This window comes from Bombina bombina, chromosome 6 (genome assembly GCF_027579735.1).
Source record: "Bombina bombina isolate aBomBom1 chromosome 6, aBomBom1.pri, whole genome shotgun sequence".
Taxonomy (NCBI): domain Eukaryota; kingdom Metazoa; phylum Chordata; class Amphibia; order Anura; family Bombinatoridae; genus Bombina; species Bombina bombina.
The window spans coordinates 517333381-517351888 of NC_069504.1; the positions used below are offsets into that span (position 1 = coordinate 517333381).

Genomic DNA, 18508 nt, shown 5'->3' on the forward strand with positions numbered 1-18508 from the left:
TTGATAGCTTCTCAAAAATGGCACATTTTATACCATTCCATAAGCTGCCAAGTTCAGCTGAAACTGCCACTCTCTTTATCGAACAAATAGTCAGGTTACATGGAGTACCATCCATTGTGATCTCAGATAGGGGTTCCCAATTCACTTCCAGATTCTGGAAAAGCCTATGTCTTTCCCTTGGTATCAAACACCAATATACAACATCATTCCACCCTCAAGCTAACGGACAAGTAGAAAGAATAAATCAATGGTTGGATGAATACCTACGTTGTTTCTGTTCCTATCAACAACATAACTGGATAACATTTCTACCATTTGCAGAATTTGCGTACAATAATCTAACTAATTCTTCAACTAAACTTACTCCGTTTTTCGCGAATTATGGATATCATCCTTCTTTCACTCAAGTTTCCTCTACTCCTTCAGATTCTCCCCTGGTGGATGAATTCAATAATTCACTACAGGATAATTTCAATTTTATTAAAGACAATATTATAAAGGCACAAAATTCACAGAAGTACTACTATGATTTAAGACGCCGGGAACCACCTCGCTATCAAATTGGAGACCAAGTTTGGTTATCAACCAAAAACTTAAGGATACAAGTACCCAGTAGGAAATTGACTCAAAAGTATTGTGGACCATTCACAATTGTGAAAGTTGTTAATCAGAATGCGGTTACACTTAAATTACCACCTTGTATGAAAATACACGCTACTTTTCATGTTTCCCTCCTTAAGCCTTATACTCCAACGAGATCTAAAGCACCTATACTCCCATCCTCACTCAGCATGCAAGACTCGGATGTGTATGAGGTTAAGGAACTCCTTGATTCACGTTATTCTAGAGGAATGTTACAATACCTTGTGAGGTGGAAGAATTATTCGGAAGAAGAAGATAATTGGGAACCTGCTTCTAATATTTACGCACCTAGGTTGGTGGCACAATTTCACAGGAGATTTCCGGACCGTCCCAGGCCTCAAGCTGAGGATCAGCTTGCTTGAGGGGGGAGTCATGTCAGGAATTGTGGTTATGCTGTACCTTTAAGGAATTCAACCAATAGGATTCTTCCTCCTCTCATTTAAACACCTGCTCAGGTTACAAACGTTGCTTAGTATTTTGTTATTTTCACTAGTAACACTGAGCCTTGCTACAGCTGAAGTACTGCCTTCTCTCTGCATTTGTTTAACCTCTTGGTCTTTTGTGTTTGCAAATAGGAACTACAGTCACTGGAATCAATTCCTTTTATCTAGGAACTTTCTGTTTGCACATTCCTGCACAGCCAGTGAATGCAACTAAATATTCATCTACCTTATCAACACCCTCCAACTGCCTTCCTCCAGACTCACCATTGTCTACTTAACAAAGGTACTCTGCAGATGTACATATTTAATTTTACCTTATATTTCTTGTGAATTGCATAATATCAGTTTAAGCTCTCCACTCTGTCCTGTGACATCACAAGCTCTGCAAAGACTCATCTGTGCACACAGAACAGGAAGTCTCCTCCCCTCCAGATCAGATACCAACATTCAGAGACTCTAGTCACTGCTGTGAGCTTCACAAGAGATTCTGTGAGTACACAATGTTTTATTGAACAGACTTAGCATTTAAGAAACTGCTACTTAATTGTGGATTGCATAAAACATATAAGGTTGTCTAAACTGCTACTGAATTGTGGACTGCATAAAACATATAAGACTGTCTTACTTCTCATGCCTGATTAACTCACTCACTGCAGCTTTGCATAAAACATATAAGACTGTCTTACTTCTCTTGCCTGATTAACTCACTCACTGCAGCTTAACTGTTAAAGCAACTCTCAAGTATATTCTAAGGAAAAGACAAAGTAAATCCACCTTATTTTTATTTTTTCTTACTACTCAATTAATTTATCTTTAAAGTTCCATCATCTATAAATAATAGATTGAATGGATACCAAAGTTATATCTTGTTTGTACATTCTCCATACCAACTTAACCTTTGCAAACTAAATGACACTATACTACTTGGTTTCACTTTGAAGCTAGTGTTACCATATCAATTAGTGTTACATTCAAATATTTCTAAATCTTACAAGAGTAAGAGGAGGGGTATAGGGTAAAAAGGGATAAGGAGAAATTTGAAGAGCATAGCATTAGGCTATAATCTCCTAAATTACTGGGCATCCTGACTGCTGTCTCTGGATATTCCTTAAAATCATTAGAGTACTTAATTGTGGGTCTGTTGGGATATTGTATTTAGAAAACTAATTTTTCTGTCTGTTTTTTTTTTTTTTTTTTTTTATAAAAACAGACAGACAAGTGTCAGGTGCTCGCCTTATCAATATTGTTAAAATCTCATTTTAGCTAAACTATGTTTATTCCTAACTTTTTTAGCTATATACTGCTTTAACTTTGCTAAATACTAAAAGGCCCCTGTTATATTTGCATTTCTTCATCTAGGTGCAATTCTATTCTGTTATCTGTTAAAGGGCCTAAATGTGATATCTTTCATATACATATATTTGTATGATTAGTCCTGGTAATCGTATATTTTTACTCGTCCTATCCGGCCCCTAGAGATCTCGAATTGTTAATTTGAAATGTTTTATGATTGTTATTATACAATGTAACGTAGGTCAAGGCCCTGATCCGTGAATCACCTTTTTGGGGCTGACCTCAGGTCAGCTTTGATTGGGTGCCGCTACCTCGGTGGGGGTTCTATTTTACTGGCTTTATATCGGTTCTCTTTGTCTACCTCCATAACTGTTTTTACCTAACCTATTCACTTTGGGTTTGCTTTGTTCTTCTGGTAACTCATGGTTAACTACCTTTTTTTTTTCTCCTTTCCCCCCTTCACGCACCACAGATCACCTCCCCTCCACTTTACCTCTGAGAGGGTTAATTCCCCCTCTCTCCAATTCACCTTGTACTGCACTAGGATACTCAATCCCCTCTTTTTTCTTCTTATCACTACACTACTTAATCGCCTCTGCACTGCTATCACCTTGCAACTTCACGAGCACATGGACAAATTTTTGCACTCTCACCCTAAAACTTCACCTTCTGTCATGGCGGCTAGACAGAGAAACAAGAGGAATAAAAGTACCTTTGATGCCCCCGTTGAGGTGCAGACACCTTCTGGTAATCCTCAGATCCCAATGGAGCCTACTGATATTCAGTCCTTAGTTCTTAATATTTCTGAAGCTCTTTCACCTAAGTTTGAAACTCTTAAAAATGAGATCAAACTAGATATTGCACACTTATCTACAGAAATTAAACAATTCGCAGGTAGGCTCACTGAAGCAGAGCAATGTGACCTTGAAGATATTACTATAGGACAGAATGCTAAGCTTTTATAAAACAGTGCTGTACATCTTTCAAAATATCCCAGTTTCTAAAGCGGAAAGATATTACCTATCTCAACTGTTGAGATAATTTATATGGCAAAATAGAAGGTCCAGAATTTCTCTTTCTAAACTCTCGCTCCCCTTGAAGTATGGTGGCTTAGCCCTTCCTGATCTTAGGGTTTACAATCAAGTTTTCTTAGCACGTATAGTAATCGATTGGTTATTTTCTCAGAACTATGTTACAAATAATGATCTTGAAAAGAATATAACGTACCCTTTTTTTCCAGTGGCACTTATAGACTGTGATATTAGCCTTATCCCGCCTAAAATAAAAAAATTGAAATCTATATATAACTCAATCCTGGCTTGGAAAAAGATCTGTAACTCGTTAGCTTTAGAACACTGTGTCTCGAGGTATATCCCATTTCTGGGTAATCCTCAGTTTCAAGCAGGATTATATTCAACCATCTTCTCAGAGTGGAAATCCGTAGGTCTTTGCAATATACATCAGATATTAGACTTTGATAGAAGATGTGCTAAATCATTTGACTCCCTCAGAATGGAATTTAATCCCCCACATAAAAATTTCTTCGCATACTTACAGGCAAGACACTATGTGCTCAAACTTACAAATGATTTTGGCTGGAACTGGTCTTCGGGGAGTATTGAGAATTGGCTTGCCCTAGCCAAAAATGGGCACATGTCAATTACCCCTGGTTACTCCACTTTGTTGTCTGTCGGGGGTACAACTAATCTTGAAAAGATCCAGACTAATTGGGCTATACTGATAAAGCAAAATTTGGATCCTAAATTACCTTATCTTTCAATTCAAGAGACTGCTTGTGTAACTCTCTTCTCCTCATGGAGGGAATCTCATTTGAAATTACTTTATATGTCTTATTTTACCCCAGACAAGGGACTCAAGTGTGGAAACAGTAGTTTCACTGTATGCCCGAAATGTTATTTTCCCTTGGCAGATCCTCTGCACATGTTATGGGCCTGTCCAAAAATTAGGAATTTTTGGCTTAAACTCCAATTTTGGCTTAATAAAATAATGGATACCCCCTGCCTGACTCTGTCGCCAATAACTATAGTTTTTCTCTTGTGTAATATAGGAAATAAGAAGGTTAATACTAAAATTATCAATATGACCATATTAGCTGCTAGATATCTAATTTAAAAAAAATGGAAATTAAGAACAGTTCCCAGCATATTAGAAATTAAGAATTGTTTAAAGAAACAATGCATCCTTGAACAAGCTGATACCAACCTAGACAATGAGCAGGACATTAGGAGATTCTTTGTTAAATGGTCTTTATTTATAAAAGCTCTTCCACCCAGCAAATTTGAATACTTAATATACCCTTTCAGAAACTCAGAACTGATTTTGCTGGGCTTGTGGTAACCTGCTTTTCTTTACAATAGTTTCCTTTTTCTCCTCTCCTCCCCTTTTTTTTTTGTTTTGTTTGTTCTAATTAGGTTATAAATATGTAAAATTGGTCGGAAAACCCCCAATTCGGATACAGAAAATTATTTTTGCTTATTTAAGTATCAAGTGGATGGGCCCGTATTTTGTTCCTTTTTGCTTCCGTTTACTATTTTTTATCATGGCCTGGTATGTTGTATTGTAATATTTTTGTTTTTGTTCTTTCCTGTTCTTTTTATGGAACTAAAAATGTATCATGAATTGGTTCTAAATAAAATTATATAAAAAACTTGAAACACAAAAAAAAAAAAAAAAAAAAGTGATGTAAATTTCCACCTCTAAGCAAATAGCCGTGCGGGCCAGCCATCGCCAAGCCAGATAGCACACATGGCTACTGACTAAGCGGTGGAAATGTCACCTTTTAGTAAAATAATGTTCTGCCGTGGGCTGCCTGAGCAGCTCAGTGTGGCGAACTCTTCAAACAAATAAAGGGACTTTCAGCATTAAGTATTTTAAACTTCTTGACTAAAGGTCCTCTTTATTTGTTCCAATGGTAAATCCTAGTGTTTCACAAACGCTAGGATTTACCATCACTTTAATATAACATGTTGGTTGTGCAAAACTGGGGAATGGGTAATAAAGGTATTATCTATATTTTTTAACAATAAAAACTCTGGAGTAGACCATCCCTTTAAAACAAGAAATATCAGAACATTAAAAGTATGACTAGAAGCATGTGAGTCCAAATAAGTACTTTATTGCTGTAGAAATAACTTGGGGCACGATCCGATATACGGCGCAGGTTTCGGCGCAAGCGTGGAAACCTGCGCCACCTGTAGTTTCAGCTCGCACAGCGAGCTATCTCATATACAGCGCCGGCACTTGCTAAAGTGCCGTAAGTCTGACAAACTAGCGATGTCCAGAAATCTGCATAAGTACAAATTTCTGAAGCCGCCAGTGACTTACGGCACTTTAGAAACTGCCGCCGCATAAAAAAACTTAATAAAGTATACAATCTGCTGTTACTGCCTAACACACCTCCCAAAAATAACCCGACACGTATACCCCTCTATCCGCAATCCCCCTCTCACTCCTAACAATAAATATATTAACCCCTAAACCGCCGCTCCCGGACCCCGCCGCCAGCTACATTAACTATATTACCCCCTAATATGATCCCCCTACACCGTCGCCACCTATTTTAACTATATTACCCCCTAATATGATCCCCCTACACCGCCGCCACCTATTTTAACTATATTACCCCCTAATGTGAGCCCCCTACCCCGCCGCCACCTACATTAACTATATTACCCCCTAATATGATCCCCCTACCCCGCCGCCACCTATTTTAACTACATTACCCCCTAATCTAATCCTTTGACAAAGCAGTGGCGAAACGCGCGTCAGGTGCTCGTACTGCTTCTTTTGAGACTTTTTGTTAAAAATACTTAATAGAAAAACTAATAGTTATTTAATAAGTTTGTTGGCCTCTTTGGCATATACTTAAACTTGTAATTCGGGTAATATTTAGAGGTACCTGCATGATAATAATTGTGGTATTATATTGGATACGCTATCCATTACAATGCTATATACTAGCAATGTTTAATAATTGGCCACTTTGAACACGCTCATTTTGGTAACCTTTATTATTACCCTCCACTCCATCATTTGGTGAATATAGAGTTATCCAATAGGTAATCTGGAAAACTGTTTTTCCAATCTGTGTCTCAGAAGAAGCTAGTTTAATTTGTGTTATATAGGATGTTCCTCTTTTAGGGACAAATCCTCATTTTTAATTAATTTTTTTTCATTCTATGACAGTCTCTGTCATTTTGTGGGAAACATTTGTAGTTTAATTTAATTTATAAAGTAGTAACTACTCAAGATGACTGATTGATATGTGCTTATAATCAGATACATCTAGGACATAGAATTCAGTAAAGTCCTAAAGTGAAATCACTCACACCACTTATATGACTACTAATATAAATAATATATACTACTTATCGTTTTGTGAAAAGCTCGCACTGATTACAATTCACCCCCCCTCTTTTTAATTCATTTTCTTGTGTTTAACATATGTAAATAATTTTAATAAGCTAATAAAAGTTATTTTTTAAGTTTTCATTCTCGGTGCTGTCTACAATATGGTATGATAGGTCTCAAAGATACCTCTTTCTCCTTCTTCTATTTTTTAACATTTATAATGAGTATCTAGGCACTGCCCTCCAAAAATACATAGGATTATCTTGAAGGGATTTTTTGAGAACCTATATCTGTTTCCAAGCGTAATTCCCCCTCATAAGGGAATTATTTTCTTACCCCTAATCTAATCCCCCTACACCGCCGCCACCTATAATAAATGTATTACCCCCTAAAATACTAAAATGTCCCTACCCTAAACTAAATTACAAATAGCCCTGAAAAGGGCCTTTTGCGGGGCATTGCCCCAAAGTAATCAGCTCTATTACCAGCCCTTAAAAGGGCTTTTTGCGGGGCATTGCCCCAAAGTAATCAGCTCTTTTACCTGTAATCTGACCCCCCCTACACTGCCGCCACCTATATAAAATATATTAACCCCTAATCTAATCCCCCTACACCGCCGCCACCTATATTAAATATATTAACCACTAATCTGACCCCCCTACACCGCCACCACCTATATTAACCATAATTATATTAGGGTTAATATAGTTAATATATTATATATATTATTAATATAGTTAATAATTAATATAGTTATTATATTATATATATTAACTATATTAACCCTATCTAACCCTAACACCCCTAACTTAATTATTATTGCAATAAATCTAAATAATATTATCTTGAAGGGATTTTAGGTTAGGATTTATTTTACAGGTAAATTGGTATTTATTTTAACTAGGTAGCTATTAAATAGTTATTAACTATTTAATAGCTATTGTACCTAGTTAAAATAAATACCAAGTTACCTGTAAAATAAATATAAATCCTAAAATAGCTACAATGTAATTATTAATTATATTGTAGCAGTCTTAGGGTTTATTTTATAGGTAAGTATTGATTTTTAAATAGGAATATTTTAGTTAATAATATTAATATTATTTAGATTTTATTGCAATAATAATTAAGTTGGGGTGTTAGGGTTAGATAGGGTTAATATAGTTAATATATATAATAACTATATTAATTATTAACTATATTAATAATATATATAATATAATAACTATATTAATTATATTAACTCTAATATAATTAGGGTTAATATAGTTAATATAGGTGGCGGCGGTGTAGGGGGGTCAGATTAGGGGTTAATATATTTAATATAGGTGGCGGCGGTGTAGGGGGGTCAGATTACAGGTAAAAGAGCCGATTACTTTGGGGCAATGCCCCGCAAAAGGCCCTTTTAAGGGCTGGTAATAGAGCTGATTACTTTGGGGCAATGCCCTGCAAAAGGCCCTTTTCAGGGCTATTTGTAATTTAGTTTAGGGTAGGGACATTTTAGTATTTTAGGGGGTAATACATTTATTATAGGTAGCGGCGGTGTAGGGGGATTAGATTAGGGGTTAATCATTTTAATGTAGGTGGTGGCGGGGTAGGGGGATTAGATTAGGGGGTAATGTAGTTAAAATAGGTGGCGGCGGTGTAGGGGGATCATATTAGGGGGTAATATAGTTAATGTAGCTGGCAGCGGGGTAGGGGGGTCAGATTAGGGGGTAATATAGTTAAAATAGGTGGCGGCGGTCTAGGGGGATTACATTAGGGGTTAATAATTTTAATGTAGGTGGAGGCGGTGTAGGGGGATCACATTAGGGGATTAGACATTTAATGTAGGTGGCGGCGGGGTCCGGGAGCGGCGGTTTAGGGGTTAAACACTTTATTAGGGATTGCGGCGTGGGATTGCGGTTGACAGGTAGATAGACATTGTGCATGCGTTAGGTGTTTTATTTTGAAGGCAGTTTAGGGAGTTACGGGGCTCCAATACTCAGCATAAGGCTTACTACGCCTGCATTTTGTGGCGAGGTGAAAATGGAGTAAGATTTCTCCATTTTCGCCACGTAAGTCCTTACGCTGTATATTGGATACCAAACTGCGCGGGTTTGGTATACCTGTCTATGGGCCAAAAAACTACGGCCGAAGGCAGAAATATACGAGCGTAACTTCTATGTTACGCCGTATATGTGATACCAAACCCGTGCAAAATTTGGCGTCGCCGGCAACGCTGCATATCGGATCGGGCCCCAGGTATTTAGTTTTTTGGAAAATCAAAGCATGATCATAGAATTTGCTGTACCTCAATAGGAACACTAATAGTATTTGAATTGTAGAGCACATTCATTCTTCTATGAGGTTATAATATTTATGTGACGTTTCATAGCTTCTTAAACAAAATACAAACTTCTCATAAAGGACAATAACAGTGTTCTCTCCAAGACCTATTTAAGAGCCACACCACCCAGATGATTTTACAGACCACCCAGCTAAAATTTAAAGAAACATGAAACCAAAATAATTTCTTTCTTGATTCGGACAGAGAATACAATTTTAAACAACTTTCAAAATTAATTCTATTATCTAATTTGCTTCATTTTCTTGGTATCATTTGTTGAAAAAGAAACAATGCACTACTGGGAGCTAGTTAACACATTGGGTGAGCTAATAATATGAGGCATGAAAGTGAAAAAAAAATATTGTCTTAAAAGGACATGAAACACATTTTTTAAATCAATTTTTGTTAAATTATCCAGTTAATTTGTGTTTTGTATAGCTTAAAGGGATAGTCTAGTCAAAATTAAACTTTCATGATTCAGATAGAGCATGCAATTTTAAGCAATTTTCTAATTTACTCCTATTATCAATTTTTCTTCGTTCTAAATGCAGCCACCAATCAGAAAGCACTACCCAGGTGCTGAACCAAAAATTGGCCGGCTCCTAAGCTTACATTCCTACTTTTTCAAATAAAGATACCAAGAGAACGAAAAACAATTGATAATAGGAGTAAATTAGAAAGTTGCTTAAAATTGCATGCTTTATCCGAATCATGAAAGAAAAAAAATTAGGTTTCATATTCCTTTAAAGGGAAATGAAACCCAAAATGTTCCTTTCATGATTCAGATAGAGCATATGATTTTAAACAGCTTTCTAATTTACTTATATTATCAAATGTGCTTTGTTCTTTTTTTTTGAAAATTAACGTAGTGCTCCAGACACCTACAAAGCAAATTTGATAATAGAAATAAGCTGGAAGGTTTTTAAAAAGTGTATGCTCTGTTTTAATCACAAAATAAACTTTTTGGATTTCCTTAAAGTAAAATATATAAATAATAAAAAAAAACATATAATATTGCAAAGTATAACACTGACCCAGCCCGGCTACTTAATAATGCTACCAGGATGGCCAACACTGTATAGTGGTGTAGAATATAGTTGTTCAAAGCTAATAAATGTTTCTTTTAACTTGAGGTAACATTATCCACATCTACTGTGCTCTACTGGTCAGGTCTAGCTTTTTTGAACCACTGACAGACATAACAATATTTTTGTGTTTTTTTGCCAGTACCTAATAAAATTAAAAGGACATTAAACACCTTGTAAATTACAAGACATTTCTGTTGTGTTGTTGTAGAATAATATATCAGCTAAGTCTACACATTTTTTAAACAAATTAACATTCTTTTTTGGATAGCAGAAAATTTTATAATATGAGGAAATAGAGAGAGACGGAAGAGAAAGAGATGAAGCTCAATTTTTTTCCTTTCATGATTCAGGCAAAGTGTAAAATGTATTACTAACAGCATATTTAATCTGTTCTCTTGGTATCCTTTTTTGAAAAGCAGGTAGGTAAGCTGTGCAGCAGTATTGCAAGCATGCATTTAACAATAATTTACATTTGCAAGAGCACTAGACTAGATTGCAGCAGTATTTGCACAAACTGCTGCCATATGGTACTCAAAATAACAAAATATGAACAAAGGAAATTTAAAGGGACAGTCAAGTCCAAAATAAACTTTCATGATTCAGATAGGGCATGCAATTTTAAACAACTTTTCAATTTATTCTTATCACCAATTTTGCTTTGTTCTCTTCGTATTCTTAGTTGAAAGCTAAACCTAGGAGGTTCATATGCTAATTTCTTAGACCTTTAAGGCCGCCTCTTAAATGAATGCATTTTGACCCCTAGAGGGTGCTAGTTCATGTGTGTCATATAGCTAACACTGTGCTCATGCACGTGGAGTTACCTAGGAGTCAGCACTGATTGGCTAAAATGCAAGTCTATCAAAAGAACTGAAATAAGGGGGCAGTTTGCAGAGGCTTAGATACAAGTTAATCACAAGGTAAAAAGTATATTAATATAACAGTGTTTGTTATGCAAAACTAGGGAATGGGTAATACAGGGATTATCTATCTTTTAAAACAATAACAATTCTGGCGTAGACTGTCCCTTTAACAGTAGATGTAAATTGGGAAAAATGTAATGTTGTATGTTCTATCTGAATCATGAATGAAGAATTGTTTTCATGTCCCTTTAAGATGAATCAAACCATGCCAGACTGGTCTATAAGTTTGGTAAAAACAGGATACCTTCATTGTGCTGCAAAGATATGGCACTAGATTTCATTGTGATGCCCCGGATCTGCTCATCTTCACGACTGTCCAAGTAACGTAACTATAATTGTACAACAGTAAAAGGGAGTCAACGAGATCCAAAACCTACAGATTATTCGTTAATAAAAAACATATTTATGGTGCTGATTATGGAAACTTACCTTTCCAGCAAGTCTGTTTGAGATGATCCCATTGCTAGATATAAGGCAGTCAGCTAACGTTGTTTTTCCTATTAGAGTAATTAAGAGATATAAAAATCAAGTTGTAATGCATTTAAAAAAATGTGCATATAAAATAAATGTTTAAAAAGCATTTAGATACCTAACATATTTTGAAATTGTGATATAAAATGTTAAATTATGCGTAGTAAAAAATGTATCCCATGGACATAAGAAGTGCAAAGTCCTGATTTCTCAAAACGAACACTGCTATATTCTACACAGAAATGGTCTATACAGCCTAAAATAAATAGAACGTTTTATTGTTCTTTACAACTAACATTTTGTTAGCAACATTTGCAGGGCTTTGATATTGCAAAGCAGAACAGGGATACACCCCCAAAGAAAGCCTTGTAGGAGATGTGTTCCCTGTCTCCTTTGCTGTTGCAAATCAATTGTTCCTCTAAGGTAAAATTTAAAACACACTATCACTCTCTTCATACAGACTATGTTAGAATAACTGCAGTATGGACAATTTGCCGGTGTGTATTACAGAAATAACAGGCAAAATAGTTAAAAGGGACATTGTACACTAGATTTTTCTTTGCATAAATGTTTAGTAGAGGATCCCTTATATAGTCCATCTGGGAGTGTTTTTGTACAATGTATAGTTCTGCTTATTTTATAACAACATTGTGATGATTTTCAGATTCCTAACTAAGTCCCCAAAATATCAGATGTAGACTCAAGTCTACAGAGTCCTGCTGCTCATGTTTGTGTAACCTGCCTTTTCATATGCAGTGGAGGGGGTAGTGTCTGCTGTTCCTGCTTTCCCAGCCTCTTTCAGTGGGTGTCGCTGCCTAACCTCATCAACAGTGCTAAACTGGGATTTTCTAAGTAAGTTTTAAAAAGGTTTTATACTGGATTTTTAGATCAGTATCCGTGCATATTCTTCTTTACAGTAGTGTCTATTACACGCAGTTATATGAAAATTGGTGTACACTGTTCCTTTAATGAGTGTCCATCACAATATTATGTATCATGCTTAAACTAGGCCTGTCATTGGCATACCAGATGAACAAGTGTTCAATCATATGCACTTACAAGATAAAAGATAAAACAGGCATATCTTAGCTGATATTGAGGTGAATGCGGTCTCAATGATTCTGTTACCTTAAGTGTAACTCTCTGCCACTCACACCATCGCCAAGATGTATAAAAAGAGATGCTGTGTGACTCCAACTGTCATAGAGCACAAAAGACTCCAACTCAAAGGCTCCAACTTAAAGCGTTTCATCTGCTACCTAAGCAGACTTTCTCAAGAGATTAGCGGCAGAGAGTTACACTTACGGTAACAGAATCATATAAATAAAAGATGTAGCCCCTGTGAATCGGAGTTGCGCTTGTCTTCTTGTACCACTTGCAGATTTAGTTTTCCAAGGAAGAGCGGCAACAGCACTCTCTCTATTCCAGCAGCAACGTTTGATTCACTTGTATGAGGAAAGCCGTGGACAAACCTACTTGAAGTCAACTTGCAACTTCATATGGGCAGTCCCTATTGGGGATTATACTTCACACGGTAACCATATATCACGTCTGGCTACATTGAAAGCTAATTTTAAACTTTGATACATTTTAGTATTTGCATTTCATATGTCATTTTAACACTTTTTGTGAGCTAATGTAATTATATAGATTGTATTGTCAATTGCGTTTTGAGCAATACCACTTTAAAATTGACGGTTTCGCAATTTTCTTTTTGTGTGTTCTAAGTAAATTTTTGCTTGAGACATTCTGTATTTGTAAATATTTTTAATAGGAAAGGCTACTCTTATGTTACATTATTTTAGAGCTGCAACAACTAATCGTCATAATCGATAATAATCGATTATGAAAATAGTTGTCAATGAATCTCATAATCGATTAGTTGGTTTGCAATTAGTTGGCCTGTGCACAACACCAGCTGCTTCACTCCAATGAACTCCTACACATGGTATTGTGTTTTATGGTTATGTCCTTAGACTAAAGGACGTCTACAGACGTTGACTTTTCACTTTTTCAGATCAGTATAAGTTTACAATTACCGCTGGCTTATGTGCAACCCAGATAAAAACAATAAAATGATGACTATTATATTAAATCAGGTGATTTGGAACTATGCTTTTCATGATATAGTGCCAAGCTTGGTATTTACACCTAGCCTCTAGATTGATGGTAATTATTTAAATTAATGTGCACTTTTATCTGTTTGCACAATTATTAGCGTATTGCTTGCTATTGCTGATTATATGTACTGTATAAATAAATGTGTAAGGCTCTGTCCTGTTATTGATATAAAGTTCTTAGCACTTTTGATTTGTTTTTTATATTTTTAATAAATTGTGATAATATGTACCAGATTCAACCTTTTTTTAAGTATATATCTGTTATTTTTAGAGCAGACTAGATATTTTCCCCTAACCTTATAGCTGGTTACTTACCATTGCATATAGATATTGAAGATATTTTTTATGTTAGAATGAAGTCAAGGGTTGCTTTATTGAGAGGCCCCTTGTCAAGGTGGAAAACACTTTGAATTGGTGAAGAGCTAACAAAGATAAATATCCCACTTTGGTGAAATTGGCAAAACCGTACTTATACATCTCAACACCATCTGAGTGCCTCTTCTCTGCTGCAGGAAATATAACTGCTAACAGAGAACCAGCCTTAGCCAGAAGCATGTGGACATGTTGAGATTTTTTGCATTTCAATGCAAAGTTTCTGAAAGAGTGAATAACAGAATGTTATTAACAGTGATAGTCTAATTCTTTTTAGTTCTACCTCTTTTCAAACAGTTTTTGGTTTTGTTTTGTTTAACTATAAAACTGTGTTCTGCTGCTTAAAAATTGGACAAATAGTTGTGTTAAAATTTTAGTCTGAAGTTTATATTTGTAACACTCAGTATGTGGATTTTATTTTAAATATAGGAAATAGTTATTGGATTCTTTTTTTTATCCAATTAATCGATTATGAAAATAATCATTAGTTGCAGCCCTACATTATTCTGCACATAGTGCAGACAAGGGTTACTGCCCTTTTAAATATGACAGAGGTACTCCAACCACTCTGGAGGGCGTGGAACAAACACAATTGTAAAGATATTTAACAGGAAAACTGCTTTTTTAAATTAAATATAGAAAAATACATTTTGAGTTTGATATCACTTTGATAATAAAAAGAATGCGTATGTGAAGTTTGTTCACATCTGCAAAACCAGTAGGCAACACTCACCATGGTCCACATGTGCTAATATACAGATATTTCTTATGTTAGCAGTCTTCTTTTGTAGTGCAATTATTCTTTCCAGGCTAATTAGTCCCATTGTGTAATACCTAAAAAAGATTTCATCATATTCAATATAAAAATAAAAATTAATTGCTGTAGTAAAATAATGTTATGCGAATTATACTTCATGCATATATTGCAAAACTATAAAGTACAATCAATATAACTGTTGTGAAAAGGGAACGTTAAAGTTGATGTAAAAGTGATGAATGAAAGCCCGTTTTTTTAAAAATACTATTAAAAACAGGGGCACTTTCATTCAACAAAGTTAACAAAGCAGCCGTTTTGATTAAAAACTTACCTTTTTTTTCTTTTCACAGCCAGAGCAGCTTCCCCCTCCTGGAAATCCTCTCTTCACACGTCAGCAATGACTAATCCGGCTTCCTCCAATCACAGCATGGCCTCAGGCAATGACTACCCTGGGGGAAAGTCGTGATTGGATGAAGCCGGATTAGTCATTGCTGATGTGTGAAGAGAGGATTTCCAGGAGGGGCAAACTGCTCTGGCTGTGAAAAGAAAAAAAGGTAAGTTTTTAATCAAAACGGCTGCTTTTTTAAACTTTGATGAATGAAAGTGCCCCTGTTTTTAATAGTATTTTTAAAAAACGGGCTTTCATTCACCAAAGTTTATCTTCACTTTAATTGGACACTAACTCAAAAGTAACCAGATTGTTTGAAAGACTAAAAACTGGTTATGCATTATGTTAGCAATATCAGGAGAACCTTTTAGCGTAAAAAATACAACTTTTCTCTGTGTTACATGTGCATTAAAGCAGGGGTTAACAAACATCACACTATGGATACAGCAAGATTATTATTATACTTAATTTAAATGTGGATTTAAAGGACCAGTCAATACAGTAGATTTGCATAATCAACAAATGCATGATAAGAAGACAATGCAATAGCACTTAGTCTGAACTTCAAATGAGTAGTAGATTTTTTAAAAATAAATTGCAAAGTTATGTCTACTTCCACTCCCCCTGTATCATGTGACAGCCATCAGCCAATCACAAATGCATATATGTATATGCAGTGAATTCTTGCACATGCTCAGTAGGAGCTGGTGACTCAAAAGTGCAAATATAAAAAGACTGCACATTTTGTTAATGAAAGAAAATTGGAAAGTTGTTTAAAATTACAGGCTGTATTTGAATCATGAAGTTTAATTTTGACTTGAGTGTCCCTTTAAATCTCCTCCACCACTGGCGTTGCCATGTGTCTAGTATTCAATCAGACAGTTCAGTATTTTAGCAGACTGTCCAGCAAAATATGCACAAAAACACTGGACCCTTAAATGACATTTTTGTTTTTTAAAGTCTAGGAGTGTGAAATGCATTATGCCTCACATGCCTCAATGCATTACAAATATAATGATTTTTATTTTATTAGTTATGCAATATTTGATATAATTTTAAATGTCACTGAAATGTTCAGAAGGTATGAAGTATTACATTTTATCATATCCCATCTTTGGAATGTTAAAGGGACACTCAAGTCAAAATTAAACTTCAAGATTCAGATACAGCATGCAATTTTAATCAACTTTCCAATTTACTTCAATTAACAAAATGTGCACAGTCTTAATATTTACACTTTTTGAGTCACAAACTCCTACTGAGCATGTGCAAGAATTCACTGCATATACGTATATGCATTTGTGATTGGCTGATGGCTGTCACATGATACAGGGGGAGTGGAAATAAACATAACTTTGCAATTTATTTAACAAAAATCTACTACTCATTTGAAGTTCAGACTAAGTGCTATTGCATTGTCTTCTTATCATGCATTTGTTGATTATGTAAATTTACTGCATTGACTGGTCCTTTAAGAATTCTAATCCTTAAAGGGATATGAAAACCAAAAATGTGATTTTGTGATTCAGACAGAGCATAACATTTTAAAAAAAGTTCCCAATGTACTTCTATTATCAAAATTGCTTTGTTCCCATGAAGCACTACAGGGAAGGAAATATTGCTGCAATCTAGTGCTCTTGTAAATAGATAGCAGTCTTGCAAATCTGAGGCCATATAGTGCTCCATAAATGTGCAAGATTTTGAGAGATTTTTTCAATGAAAGATACCAAGAGAACAAAAAAAAATTGATGAATTAAATTGGAAGATTTGTTTCAAATTGCATGCTCTATCTGAATCATAAAATAAAAATGTGGAGTTTCATGTCCCTTTAAAGTGAAAGTCAATCCCAGCGTTGTACAAACACTAGGATTGACTATGGAAACAAATAAAGGGGACTTTCATTCATGAAGTATAAGATACTCCATGTAGAAAGCGTCTTTATTTGATTCAATCGATCGCCATTTTTAGCTGCTACAGCAGCCCACGGCTAAAAAAATGTTTTGCTAAGAGGTGACGTTTTCACCTTTTAGCCAATAGCCGTGCGATAAATCCGGCTTGGCACCCATGGGAGCCGGATTTATTGCACGGCTATTGGCTAAGAGGTGAAAACGTCACCTCTTAGCCAAAAAAATTTTTAGCCGTGGGCTGCTGAACCAGGTAAAAACGGCGATCAATTGAAACAAATAAAGGAGCTTTCTACATGACGTTATTATTATTATTATCATCAGGTATTTGTAGAGCGCCAACAGATTCCGCAGCGCTCTACAATTCCGCAGCGCGAATGAAGTATCTTATACTTGATGAATGAAAGTCCCCGTTATTTGTTTCAATAGTCAATCCTAGCGTTTGCACAACACTAGGATTGACTTTCACTTAATGTAAGCTTTTATATATCGTGTGTGCATCATTTTATTTTAGTGTCACTCACAAAGAGGTATCATATATACCAAAATGTATACATAATTTTACTCCATAACTATGAATAAAACAGCTAGGAGTGAAACAGGAGAGAAAAAATATTAATAATTCTATTAGCAGCAATTAAAAGGCTGCGTATTTAATAATTAAATGGACATAAACAAAATTTTCTTTCATGATTTAGATAGAGCACACAAATTTAAATGTACTTCTATCTAATTTACTTTATTCTCTTGATATCTTTTATTGAAAAGAAAACCTAGGTAGCCTCAGGAGCTAGCTGCTGATTTGTGGGTGCACATATATGCATCTTGTCATTGGTTTACCAATGAGTTGAGCTAGATCTCAGTAGGGCATTGCTGCTTTTTTAATAAAGGATACCAAGAGAATGAAGCAAAGTTGTTAGAAGTAAAATGGAAAGTTGTTTAGAATTGTATGCTCTATCTGAATCATGAAAGATAAAATTGGGGTTTCATGTCTCTTTAAACATTCATGATTCAGATCTTCCATAAAAAGACACTTCTGTTATCAAATGCACCCTTCTTTTGAAAAGGAAAATGGTTTAAAGGGACATTGAACACTTTCAGATGGAAATATAAAAGGATAAACTGTACAAATAAAAAAAAAAACTACGCAATATACTTTTATTATATATTTTGTCTCCTTTTCCTGTAATTCCATCCTGAAATTGTGAGCTTTTCAGTCCTTGTTAGAAAAGGAAGTGCAGAACACTGTTATATTCCACACAGCCATTGGCTGCACACTTTAGTGACTTATTTATAATTGTCCTTAATTGGCCACAGCAGAGAAAGTAACCTAAGTTACAACATGGCAGCTCCCATTGTTTTATAGACACTAAAACTTTACACTTATTTTGTCAACATTTAAACAGTTAA

The 18508-nt window shown here is 35.3% G+C and overlaps 1 protein-coding gene across 1 annotated transcript in view; it reads right to left on the reverse strand.

Moving 5' to 3' along the window:
• EFL1 (elongation factor like GTPase 1) overlaps window positions 1–18508 on the reverse strand; it is an 869365-nt gene that overhangs the window by 850671 nt on the left and 186 nt on the right. Inside the window, exons 2-4 of the mRNA XM_053717412.1 lie at window positions 14783–14883; window positions 11516–11583; window positions 11331–11415 (exon numbers count right to left, since the gene is read on the reverse strand). Coding sequence (XP_053573387.1) covers window positions 11331–11415; window positions 11516–11583; window positions 14783–14883 — 254 coding nt within the window. The remainder of the gene's footprint in view (window positions 1–11330; window positions 11416–11515; window positions 11584–14782; window positions 14884–18508) is intronic.